Below are 13,282 nucleotides of genomic sequence, written 5' to 3'. Positions count from 1 at the left end.
CATGACACGGCTGTAACCACGGTACTGTAGGTACAGGGACTACAACATGACACGGCTGTTACCACGGTACTGTAGGTACAGGGACTACAACATGACACGGCTGTAACCACGGTACTGTAGGTACAGGGACTACAACATGACACGGCTGTTACCACGGTACTGTAGGTACAGGGACAACATGACACGGCTGTTACCACGGTACTGTAGGTACAGGGACTACAACAACATGACACGGCTGTTACCACGGTACTGTAGGTACAGGGACTACAACATGACACGGCTGTTACCACGGTACTGTAGGTACAGGGACAACATGACACGGCTGTAACCACGGTACTGTAGGTACAGGGACAACATGACACGGCTGTTACCACGGTACTGTAGGTACAGGGACTACAACAACATGACACGGCTGTTACCACGGTACTGTAGGTACAGGGACTACAACAACATGACACGGCTGTAACCACGGTACTGTAGGTACAGGGACTACAACAACATGACACGGCTGTAACCACGGTACTGTAGGTACAGGGACTACAACATGACACGGCTGTAACCACGGTACTGTAGGTACAGGGACTACAACATGACACGGCTGTAACCACGGTACTGTAGGTACAGGGACTACAACAACATGACACGGCTGTTACCACGGTACTGTAGGTACAGGGACTACAACAACATGACACGGCTGTTACCACGGTACTGTAGGTACAGGGACTACAACAACATGACACGGCTGTAACCACGGTACTGTAGGTACAGGGACTACAACAACATGACACGGCTGTAACCACGGTACTGTAGGTACAGGGACTACAACATGACACGGCTGTTACCACGGTACTGTAGGTACAGGGACTACAACATGACACGGCTGTTACCACGGTACTGTAGGTACAGGGACTACAACAACATGACACGGCTGTTACCACGGTACTGTAGGTACAGGGACTACAACAACATGACACGGCTGTTACCACGGTACTGTAGGTACAGGGACTACAACAACATGACACGGCTGTTACCACGGTACTGTAGGTACAGGGACTACAACAACATGACACGGCTGTTACCACGGTACTGTAGGTACAGGGACAACATGACACGGCTGTAACCACGGTACTGTAGGTACAGGGACTACAACAACATGACACGGCTGTTACCACGGTACTGTAGGTACAGGGACTACAACAACATGACACGGCTGTTACCACGGTACTGTAGGTGTTCTCCAGGAACAGAATTGGAGTTAAAACCTACAAGAGGGATGTTCTCCAGGAACAGAATTGGAGTTAAACCCTACAGGAAGGATGTTCTCCAGGAACAGAGTTGGAGAGCCCTGGTCTATATATAAACTTCTTTTAAACATAGATCTCTGCCTAGATGTCTATTTTGCTTGAATAAGTCCAGTTGCTCGCATGTGCATTTACACAAGAGATGCTAGAACCTCTAGTGAGATAACAACATTTTCCAATTAGAGCATTATAATGGGAATACACAATGGAATCAAAAATCACATTTTCATGGTCTCACTTTTACGGTCTCCAGGAATTGAACAACAATATGGAACAAAGATACATTATTACTATATATATTTTTTTTTAAGTATCCTACAAAGACATATCTTCACCATATGCTACACACCATCTCCAAGGTAGATGAACTTAAAACTTGCTGTCATGTAATCTTCGCTATGCCTCATCTTACTCAGGACTCTCATCCATTCCAAACACAAATGGTATTCAGCCGTCAATACACTTCTGTTTCTCTTCCTTCACACACACACACACACACACACACACACACACACACACACACACACACACACACACACACACACACACACAATCATTTACAAACCCACTACACTATATCTGTATTGCATATTGCCCCAGCAACTGTTATCTTTGACATTTCAAAGCCTTAAACAACTGTACAGACACACATAAACATACATTAAATCATACTGAACATGTAATATATATGTACACACACATACACACACACACGCTACCGTTCAAAAGTTTGGGGTCACTTTTTGAGTTCCTCTGTCCAGTGGTTGTGTTCAGTTGCCAATCTTAATCTTTCCTTTTTATTGGCCAGTCTGAGATATGGCTTTTTCTTTGCAACTCTGCCTAGAAGGCCAGCATCCCGGAGTCGCCTCTTCACTGTTGACGTTATGACTGGTGTTTTGCAGGTACTATTTAATGAAGCTGCCAGTTGAGGACTTGTGAGGCGTCTGTTTCTCAAACTAGACACTCTAATGTACTTATCATCTTGCTCAGTTGTGCACCAGGGCCTCCCACTCCTCTTTCTATTCTGGTTAGAGCCAGTTTGCGCTGTTCTGTGAAGGGAGTAGTACACAGCGTTGTACGAGATATTCAGTTTCTTGACAATTTCTCACATGGAAGCCTTCATTTCTCAGAATAACAATAGACTGACGAGTTTCAGAAGAAAGGTATTTGTTTCTGGCCATTTTGAGCCTGTAATCTAACCCACAAATGCTGATGCTCCGGATACTCAACTAGTCTAAAGAAGACCAGTTTTATTGCTTCTTTAATCAGAACAACAGTTTTCAGCTGTGCTAACATAATTGCAAAAGGGTTTTCTAATGATCAATTAGTCTTTTATAAAATTATAAACTTGGATTAGCTAACACAACGTGCCATTGGAACACAGGAGTGATGGTTGCTGATAATGGGCCTCTGTACGCCTATGTAGATATTTCATAAAAAATCTGCCGTTTCCAGCTACAATAGTCATTTACAACATTAACAATGTCTACACTGTATTTCTAATCAATTTGATGTTATTTAAAATGGACAAAAAAAAAATTTGCTTTTCTTTCAAAAAACAAGGACATTTCTAAGTGACCCCAAACCTTTGAACGGTAGTGTGTGTATATATATATATATAATTTTTATTTCCCCACTCTATATGACAATAATACTGATCAGTCACTACAATATAAACAATATATTAATAAATAAATTTTTTTATCTGTACACATACCTACAAAAACTGCACCATTTACAGCAGGGTTATCATACAGATCCGGTCCTCGAGCCCATTCAAATCCTTTTCCTTGTTTTATGTATTTTTTTAGGGGTGAGGAAAAGAGGGTTTTGTTTTGAGGAAAACAATCTGAACTGATATTGAAACTGTAGAAGTGATAATGAACCTATATTTATAGTCTCTTTACTCTGTCCAACGTGCTAACAGTAATCAAAAACAAAAAGCTAGACAGTCAGGGAGCATCGAATATCCAAAAGCGATGGATGACAGACATTTTTGCAAATATAACCATTTCTAAAGTGCAGCCCTCCGGATCTCGCTGAAGAACGAATGAAGTTCGTTGGACCAAAATTTGTTTGAAAACCCTGATTTACAGTTAAGAGAATTCATGATCAACAAAATAACAACATTTACAACATGGAATTTATGTTCAATAGGACATCTTAAAACACACAGGTGAAATGTCGTTGTCACACTGAATAAAACTGTAGACAAAGTATACTATCTATAGTATAGATATAGACCTAGTCAAAACTATCATTTTTATGACACATCACTTGGAATTTAATCTAGTTTTTTTTTGGAAAAGGAGAGTATGTTTGATGTAAACACATTAAAAGAAGTTGGACCCACACATAGGATGAGTATACTTTGCTGATATCGACATATTTCACACTGAGGGGAGTGGAGGGAATTAGACACCTAGTTCAGGGGGGAGCAACATATTGAGTCTAGTTCAGGGGGGAGCAACATATTGGGTAGAGTTCAGGGGGGGAGCAACATATTGGGGTCTAGTTCAGGGGGGAGCAACATATTGGGGTCTAGTTCAGGGGGGAGCAACATATGGGGTCTAGTTCAGGGGGGAGCAACATATTGGGGTCTAGTTCAGGGGGGAGCAACATATTGGGGTCTAGTTCAGGGGGGAGCAACATATTGGAGTCTAGTTCAGGGGGGGAGCAACATATTGGGGTCTAGTTCAGGGGGAGCAACATATTGGGTTTAGTTCAGGGGGGAGCAACATATTGGGTCTAGTTCAGGGGGGAGCAACATATTGGGTCTAGTTCAGGGGGGAGCAACATATTGGAGTCTAGTTCAGGGGGGAGCAACATAATGGAGTCTAGTTCAGGGGGGAGCAACATATTGGGGTCTAGTTCAGGGGGGAGCAACATATTGGAGTCTAGTTCAGGGGGGAGCAACATATTGGGGTCTAGTTCAGGGGGGAGCAACATATTGGGGTCTAGTTCAGGGGGGAGCAACATATTGGGGTCTAGTTCAGGGGGGAGCAACATATTGGGGTCTAGTTCAGGGGGGAGCAACATATTGGGGTCTAGTTCAGGGGGAGCAACATATTGGGGTCTAGTTCAGGGGGGAGCAACATATTGGGTCTAGTTCAGAGGGGAGCAACATATTGGGTCTAGTTCAGGGGGGAGCAACATATTGGAGTCTAGTTCAGGGGGGAGCAACATAATGGAGTCTAGTTCAGGGGGGGAGCAACATATTGGGGTCTAGTTCAGGGGGGAGCAACATATTGGGTTTAGTTCAGGGGGGGAGCAACATATTGGGTCTAGTTCAGGGGGGAGCAACATATTGGGTCTAGTTCAGGGGGGAGCAACATATTGGAGTCTAGTTCAGGGGGGAGCAACATATTGGGGTCTAGTTCAGGGGGGAGCAACATAATGGAGTCTAGTTCAGGGGGGAGCAACATATTGGGGTCTAGTTCAGGGGGGAGCAACATATTGGAGTCTAGTTCAGGGGGGAGCAACATATTGGGGTCTAGTTCAGGGGGGAGCAACATATTGGGGTATAGTTCAGGGGGGAGCAACATATTGGGGTCTAGTTCAGGGGGGAGCAACATATTGGGGTCTAGTTCAGGGGGGAGCAACATATTGGGGCTAGTTCAGGGGGGGAGCAACATATTAGGGTCTAGTTCAGGGGGGAGCAACATATTGGGGTCTAGTTCAGGGGGGAGCAACATATTGGGTCTAGTTCAGGGGGGAGCAACATATTGGGGTCTAGTTCAGGGGGGAGCAACATATTGGGGTCTAGTTCAGGGGGAGCAACATATTGGGTCTAGTTCACGGGGGGAGAAACATATTGGGGTCTAGTTCAGGGGGGGAGCAACATATTGGGGTCTAGTTCAGGGGGGAGCAACATATTGGAGTCTAGTTCAGGGGGGAGCAACATATTGGGGTCTAGTTCAGGGGGGAGCAACATATTGGGGTCTAGTTCAGGGGGGAGCAACATATTGGGGTCTAGTTCAGGGGGAGCAACATATTGGGGTCTAGTTCAGGGGGGAGCAGCATATTGGGTCTAGTTCAGAGGGGAGCAACATATTGGGTCTAGTTCAGGGGGGAGCAACATATTGGAGTCTAGTTCAGGGGGGAGCAACATATTGGAGTCTAGTTCAGGGGGGAGCAACATATTGGGGTCTAGTTCAGGGGGGCGCAACATATTGGGGTCTAGTTCAGGGGGGGCAACATATTGGAGTCTAGTTCAGGGGGGAGCAACATATTGGGGTCTAGTTCAGGGGGAGCAACATATTGGGGTCTAGTTCAGGGGGAGCAACATATTGGGGTCTAGTTCAGGGGGGAGCAACATATTGGGGTCTAGTTCAGGGGGGAGCAACATATTGGGGTCTAGTTCAGGGGGGAGCAACATATTGGGGTCTAGTTCAGGGGGGCAACATATTGGAGTCTAGTTCAGGGGGAGCAACATATTCTGAGAGTTTCACCTCAATGAGCAGGACTTCCTGGTGTGTTTAGCGTCATGTGTATTTAGTGGTCAGTGTTTTCTTATGTGCGGCTAACACAGCCCTCCCTCGTAGTCATCGTCATCCTCAGCAGAGGCAGCGGGTGCTCCGGCGCCCCCCTGTGGTGGCTTTGCAGTCTTCTTCTTCGCTCCTCCTCCAGGAACCTTCAAGGAGATGGCCAGCTTGGCATACTGAGAGTAAGAGGGGGATAGATTACATCAAGAGGGTTTGTTCCGACCTCTTGTATTGTTTCTTCAAGTGTATGAAACTTGTGGAATTGGATCTTAAAAAGCATGGTTTCAAATACTGTTAGACAGTGGTAGCAGATTTACACTGCCAGTATGCCAAAGACTCCTGTATAGAGGGTTACCCTCTGCAGGTTAAGTGTCAACATCACTAGCCAGTGTGAGGGTTTGATCAGGGACCCGTCACTAGACAGTGTGAGGGTTTGGTCAGTGACCCATCACTAGACAGCGTGAGGGTTTGGTCAGTGACCCATCACTAGACAGTGTGAGGGTTTGGTCAGTGACTCATCACTAGACAGTGTGAGGGTTTGGTCAGTGACTCATCACTAGACAGTGTGAGGGTTTGGTCAGTGACCCATCACTAGACAGCGTGAGGGTTTGGTCAGTGACCCATCACTAGACAGTGTGAGGGTTTGGTCAGTGACCCATCACTAGACAGCGTGAGGGTTTGGTCAGTGACTCATCACTAGACAGTGTGAGGGTTTGGTCAGTGACCCATCACTAGACAGTGTGAGGGTTTGGTCAGTGACTCATCACTAGACAGTGTGAGGGTTTGGTCAGTGACCCATCACTAGACAGCGTGAGGGTTTGGTCAGTGACTCATCACTAGACAGTGTGAGGGTTTGGTCAGTGACTCATCACTAGACAGTGTGAGGGTTTCGCAATATGAGCTGGGTATAGTTGAGACATTCAAGCTCAACTGAACTGTCGACTTGACAGTTGAAACTAATAACTGGAAAGAGGCCTCCCCACCATAGGGAGGAGAAAAACTGTTAGAAATGGCTAGGCTTGCAGAAGATGATGAAACGTGTTGCAGAAGGGTGATAAACAATGTATGTGAACTTTGGAAAAATACAGCCCACCTAAAGAGAGGTGGAGTTTCTACTGATGTGAGTTCATGTGTGTGTGTGTGTGTGTGTGTGTGTGTGTGTGTGTGTGTGTGTGTGTGTGTGTGTGTGTGTGTGTGTGTGATTATAAAAAGATTGTGTTCTCATTTTGAAGACAGAGCGCTCTCTGAATAAAAGACTGATCTATTGCAGAATCTGAGACTTTGTTAACCGGAGATTTACGACCTCTGGGGAAATAGACAAAGCTTGAGTGATAGTTGAGTTCAACCATTGGGATAAAAAAAAATTCTCGTGACAACCGTACAGTTGTATGAAGTGTTAACTCACGTCATTGTCCATGTACTTCAGCAGAGCAGAGTTACACACGCGATGCACCTGGTCCTCATCCTGCTCGTCATATCCCTGCAGTAACGTCTCCATAGCCACGCAGTCTTCACTCCCACTGTACCCTGGGAGGCTGCAGGAAACATGAAATTATATCACCAGACTACAATTCATAGTCTATAGCCCAATTACGGTTTTCAGGGGTTTCCACAGTATTTCTTACACCTGTTTGGTTCCTTTTAGACCCAACAGTGGGAGTTGTACCAATTCAGATAAACATTTCTGTGGCTCTAGAGAAATGTATTCAGTCATAAAGAGGTTCGTACCTGTAACTCTCTCTGACACACTTGTCTGCAGCCACAAAGTCATTTCTGTGAAGATGAACCAGCACCTGTGCTGTTGTTTTCTAAGAGAAAAGACCAAGATCCAACATTTAATGATCTATATTTTACACATCTACCAATACCATGCACCACATAGCTGAAAGGGCAATGCTAGAAGACACCAAATAGGATATCATTCCAATAGATCATCAAATGCATATGCAAATGACATAAGAACGTACCTTAAAGCAAGTGGGATAATTCTCTATATCTTTATACATGTTCTTCTCTTTTTGGAGGGCGGTTGCCGCTTCATCCAGTCTGTCATGAAGTTAACAAAGACAGAACAGTGTTTAGAACAGCGAGTCAGGACCAGCCACAATACTTTGCTGCTTATAAATGCTTTGTGAAGAATCTACGTAGTGCTTATGAAGCCTTTATGATGTCCTATGAAGCCTTTTTTTAAAGCTGTTATTCGTTGTCTTCACCTTCGTAATCTGACCAGCAGTCTGGAAGCTTTCCCCAGGAGCTCAGCTGACTGACGTAAGCGGTCCTCATTCTACACACAAAACAATCCGTTAAATCAACTCAACTTATTAAAGCAACTTCCCTGTGGCTCAGTTGGTAGAGCATGGTGTGTGAAACGATTAGCAGGGGGGGGCCAGTACAAAAAATAAAAAATAAATGCATGAAATGAAATGTATGTAATGTATGCATTCACTACTGTAAGTCGCTCTGGATAAGAGCGTCTGCTAAAATGACTAAAATGTCAAATGTAACTTCTCTTACTTAGAATATGCTATTAAAACGTCCAACTTACCTCAAACACACCCGCAGCCTGTTGATACAGGTCCACAGCTTTCTCTAAACTCACAGGCTCGATAAGTCTAGATAGGAAAAAGTATAATTCAAATAAATAAAAAATAAAAAAAACAGGGTGATGTACTTCCCCCCCCCCAAAACAACACTGGTCAGAAATATATCAAAAACACCAAATCAATAAAGTAGACAGAGGTGTATAGTCTGGAGTAGTACTTACTTCCCGGCCCTGTCCAGAGCCATGGCAGCGGTGTCTGGAGTACCGTTCTCTACGTAGATCATACTGGCCTTCTCTATGTACTGGATCGCCTCAGGCATCTTCTTCAAGTCCTGTCACACAGCAGAGGACATGGAGCAATGACTACCTCTTTTTACACATACTATTTTGTTGTAGAATATCAATTTTTTTGGGGGGGGGGGGTGAGACAATGATGCTCTCGATCATATGGTACACAGCATATAGTGTAAAAAAATGGTTTTTAAAAAGGCTTGTTCCTTCCCATATTTGTACGCGGCTGTATATTAGATATTACATGGACATTGGGGAAACTCACCTTCATCATCATACCGGCTTGTTCGATTGCTCTGAAAAATAAATGCATATCTTAGAAAAAGGGAGTAAAAAAAGTCTCACATATAAAAGTATTGAATGGTATTAATAAACAAAAAGTCTCACATATAAAAGTATTGAATGGTATTAAGAAAAAGGCCTTGTGATTTTTCTCTGTTGGAAAAGACAGCCTGAGATTTCTGCCTGTTTTGGTGGGATGGAGTTTTTGGCCTGCCTGGTGACATCACCAGGTAAATGAATTAATAGACCAATAAGAAAGAGTTCCAAACCACTCTGCCAATAAGAGCTATTTTTCAGTTTCCCCCTCCCCGACAGTCCTAGCAAAATTCTTGCTTGAGAAATTGTTCTTTGCCAAGAAGCTATTTTTATTTATTTTTGACCATTTTAAAATTGACAACAATCACAGTAAGGTAGTTAATTGTTACCCAGAAATGATTTGATATTGAAATAAAAACATCTGCATTGGCCCTTTAATCTCAAGTATTCATATGGAAAACCTTACTTTGCTGCATGAAACAACGCTTTATTTTCTGTGTGGTACTCTGCCTCCTTCAGGTAGGCATCCTTAGCTTGCTCAAACTGTTTGGCATTCTTGAAGCACACCGCTGGGAATGCAAACACAGATTGTTTATCAGACTGTAAATACATGGTATGGAGTGTTATCCTTCCTATACGTTTACAGAATGTGAACATACTAACCAGCTTTGGCATATTCTGATGCAGCACTGTCAAAATCTGGCTTCCATTTTGTCATGCTTGTCTTTAAACTGCAAAATGACATGCAAGAAAAATATATATTTTCAGGGGTTAACAACACACACAGCAGCCATAACAATAGACCTTGACAGAAGAGCTAACAACATCAGGTTAGTCACAAACACAGTAGTGATGGGAAGTTCGCCTATGTTTACCGACTCTGATCTTTTCAACTCGTTCAGCCAAAAATAACTCATCTGTCAACTAATTTTGTTCATTTGATTCAATACCACCCAGCACACCCCTATTGGCAAACGATTAAAATCATGATTCTACACGTCTCGCGCACCATAGGGTTCTTGTTTTTCAGTTCAATAACTCAAGCATAGATTGTTTTTAATTTAGAAAAAAAGTCTTTCCTCATAGTGAACAAATTTGCCTCAAGGACCGATAAGGTCCATCAGAATTGATTTTTTTGAAAAGCGTATTCTCATGAAATAAATCCAAATAATATAAAATTCTGTATGTAATAAGTTAAATATGTAACAGTTATGCTTAAAAATAATAATGAAAAAAATATATATTTGTATGCACTAAAAGTCCGATTCAGTCCAAATGCAATCTTTGGACTCATCACAATAGTCCCCAAAGAGTTTGAGAAAATAACACTGATGCATTCCAAGATGGCCACCCTATAACAGTAGACTGCATATTAGCACTTACACAAACAAAATACTTCATAAATGGTCTCCTCATGAACCACAGTACCAAATGACACCATATTTACAATGTAGGCCCATGGTACATGTCTTAACACAGTTTGAAGCTAAGGGATTGGTCAAAAGATGTCTTGAACACGTCCATTCAAATCACTGTGAATCCACTCCACTCCACAGTGGTTTATAAACTTGAAACTTGTTATCGCTGTCATGGACTTCCCTAAAATTGACCACCATTTGGTATTGATATCTAAAAAATAAAAAAATCTAGATAAATATTTAACTCTAATGTTCAAAATCATTTGCAATCATCTCCTCATTAACCATACATCAGATTCCTAACAGATTTTGATTGCACATCAAGCAAAAATAGTTCCTACACGAGTTCTTGCTTTGTTATCCAACTAATCTTCTGTCATCCTGTCCATTGCTGTCACAGGCAGCTATATTTGGAGTTGTTGTTTGTGACAGACTTGTAAAAAAGTGTACTTCAAACAATGTGCATTTTGATTACTCGACATACAAATAAGATTATTTATTGATGCCTTTTAAAAAACGAGATATAGTTGCGGCCACAACCGGACTAGACTGTGAACGACTCTTGGTGGACTGTGAACGACTCTTGGTGGACTGTGAACGACTCTTGGCGGACTGTGAACGACTCTTGGCGGACTGTGAACGACTCTTGGCGGACTGTGAACGACTCTTGGCGGACTGTGAACGACTCTTGGCGGAATGTGAACGACTCTTGGCGGAATGTGAACGACTCTTGGCGGAATGTGAACGACTCTTGGTGGGCTGTGAACGACTCTTGGTGGACTGTGAACGACTCTTGGTGGACTGTGAACGACTCTTGGCGGAATGTGAACGACTCTTGGCGGAATGTGACGACTCTTGGCGGAATGTGAACGACTTTTGGCGGAATGTGAACGACTCTTGGCGGACTGTGAACGACTCTTGGCAGAATGCAACTGCTTGACCGCGGAAGATTGGTTCTCGAGTGTTGAGCAGAGGATAGCTGTGTATGTTTTGGTTCTACAATGAGGTGTAATATGAATAACATGCATTCATTCATTCTTGCACCATGTTGCTATCAATTAACAGTGTATTTTTCTTCTCTATGCTGCCTGCTACATGATCGATTAATTTTTTCTGCGTGCATGATACAGGTCGGAGCACATCTCCGGAGCCGCTGAGCGAGTATTATGCTGTGTAGTCGAAATAATGACGGTCAGGTCAAACGAATTAATCACTTGGGAGAAAAACAAATCATGACTCTCGAGTCAGTAAACAGAGTCGTTCAAAAAAAATAAATAATAAAGAATCGTTTGCGAACAGCATATCACTATAACACAGTGGCCTTGTTGTGGTTTGCAATGGATATGCATATTACAATGGAAAGGCATGCACAGCCACTGAGCGGACAGCTAAGTACCGTTACCGTACCGTTACCGCAGCTAGCTGGCTAACGTTAACTAGCTGATGAATTAATACATCCGCTGACTGGCCAGATTAGAAGGATAGCTAGCTACTTCCTACAAATATAGCTAACTAATTAACTGTAATTCAAGGACAATGTCGTAATGTTAAGTAAACTCTGGTTATTTCACATCTTGTCAACAACTAAAAAGGTCAGATATATTTTTTTTGACAATGTTACTAGCTAGCTAGGATTCGTAGAAGCATCTAACAGGGTCAGCGATGCTAGCTACAGTACCGTTAGCTACCGTTAGCTACCGTTAGCTAAATCAAAAACAACCGCGGCTTGACATACTTTTTCTCCGCTTTAGCGATGTGTTCATGGGCTTCGTTTATTTTGGACGCCATGGTGGGTGCTGTCGTGATCTTCGACAAAATCTGTCGAGCAGATGTTATTTGTGGAGAAAAAAATCTAACCGAGGACGATGATAAAACAAATTCTGTTGGTGTTTTGGATGGCAAAAAAAATATGTCCACAACGTCAAACTACAGATTCCCGGATGGCACGGCGCAATGCACCACAGTCCTTATAGATTAGACTGGACGGAGAGAGAAATAGTAATGGCGTCTTTTTGTAGGCGCTAACAACGCCATGGTTACTACAGATTCCCGGACAGAGAAATAGTAATGGCGTCTTTTTGTAGGCGCTAACCACGCCATGGTTACTACAGATTCCCGGACAGAGAAATAGTAATGGCGTCTTTTTGTAGGCGCTAACCACGCCATGGTTACTACAGATTCCCAGACAGAGAAATAGTAATGGCGTCTTTTTGTAGGCGCTAACAACGCCATGGTTACTACATATTCCCGGAGAGAGAAATAGTAATGGCGTCTTTTTGTTGGCGCTAACAACGCCATGGTTACTACATATTCCCGGAGAGAGAAATAGTAATGGCGTCTTTTTGTAGGCGCTAACAACGCCATGGTTACTACAGATTCCCGGACAGAGAAATAGTAATGGCGTCATTTTGTAGGCGCTAACAACGCCATGGTTACTACAGATTCCCGGACAGAGAAATAGTAATGGCGTCTTTTTGTAGGCGCTAACAACGCCATGGTTACTACAGATTCCCGGACAGAGAAATAGTAAAGGCGTCATTTTGTAGGCGCTAACAACGCCATGGTTACTACAGATTCCCGGACAGAGGATTTGGAACAGTACGTAGAATCTTTGAAACGTATACAAAACAATATGTCAAAAACATGTATTCGATATATGTCTGTATTTGATTTGATATAATAGTTTTTTTTATTTTTCTCTAATTTCTTTGGATTCCCTCTGGCTGTTATGTTATGTTATGTTTATGTTTTGCATGTTACTGTTATTTACAACAAGTTAAATAAAGATTTGTGCAAACTTAAAAAAAAAAAAATTAAAAAAAGAAATAGTAATGGCGTCTTTTTGTAGGCGCTAACAACGCCATGGTTACTACAGATTCCCGGACAGAGAAATAGTAATGGCGTCTTTTTGTAGGCGCTAACCACGCC

General features: G+C 42.9%; 1 protein-coding gene across 1 annotated transcript; it reads right to left on the bottom strand.

The window, feature by feature from the left end:
* Window positions 1-4,153: 4,153 nt before the first annotated feature.
* LOC115170211 (gamma-soluble NSF attachment protein) lies at window positions 4,154-12,509 on the bottom strand. The gene is made up of 11 exons (XM_029726606.1): window positions 12,090-12,509; window positions 9,600-9,667; window positions 9,403-9,505; window positions 8,884-8,914; window positions 8,550-8,659; window positions 8,331-8,397; window positions 7,999-8,069; window positions 7,753-7,831; window positions 7,514-7,593; window positions 7,191-7,320; window positions 4,154-5,961 (listed from the first exon to the last, which is right to left on the bottom strand). Exons 1-11 carry the CDS (start codon window positions 12,140-12,142, stop codon window positions 5,824-5,826), a joined length of 930 nt encoding a protein of 309 aa, XP_029582466.1. The 5' UTR covers window positions 12,143-12,509; the 3' UTR covers window positions 4,154-5,823.
* Window positions 12,510-13,282: the final 773 nt, after the last annotated feature.

The sequence above is a fragment of the Salmo trutta genome, chromosome 31 (genome assembly GCF_901001165.1).
Source record: "Salmo trutta chromosome 31, fSalTru1.1, whole genome shotgun sequence".
NCBI lineage: Eukaryota > Metazoa > Chordata > Actinopteri > Salmoniformes > Salmonidae > Salmo > Salmo trutta.
This window is presented reverse-complemented; position numbering and strand designations above follow the sequence as displayed.

Excerpts from the sequence above, each read along its gene's own strand:
- LOC115170211 (XM_029726606.1), bottom strand. The coding sequence starts at position 12,142 with ATGGCGTCCAAAATAAACGAAGCCCATGAACACATCGCTAAAGCGGAG. Across the intron at positions 8,915-9,402 it reads GCGTTGTTTCATGCAGCAAA|AGCAATCGAACAAGCCGGTA; the intron begins GTAAGGTTTTCC and ends TTTATTTTTCAG. Across the intron at positions 8,398-8,549 it reads GCTCTGGACAGGGCCGGGAA|ACTTATCGAGCCTGTGAGTT; the intron begins GTAAGTACTACT and ends TTTCCTATCTAG.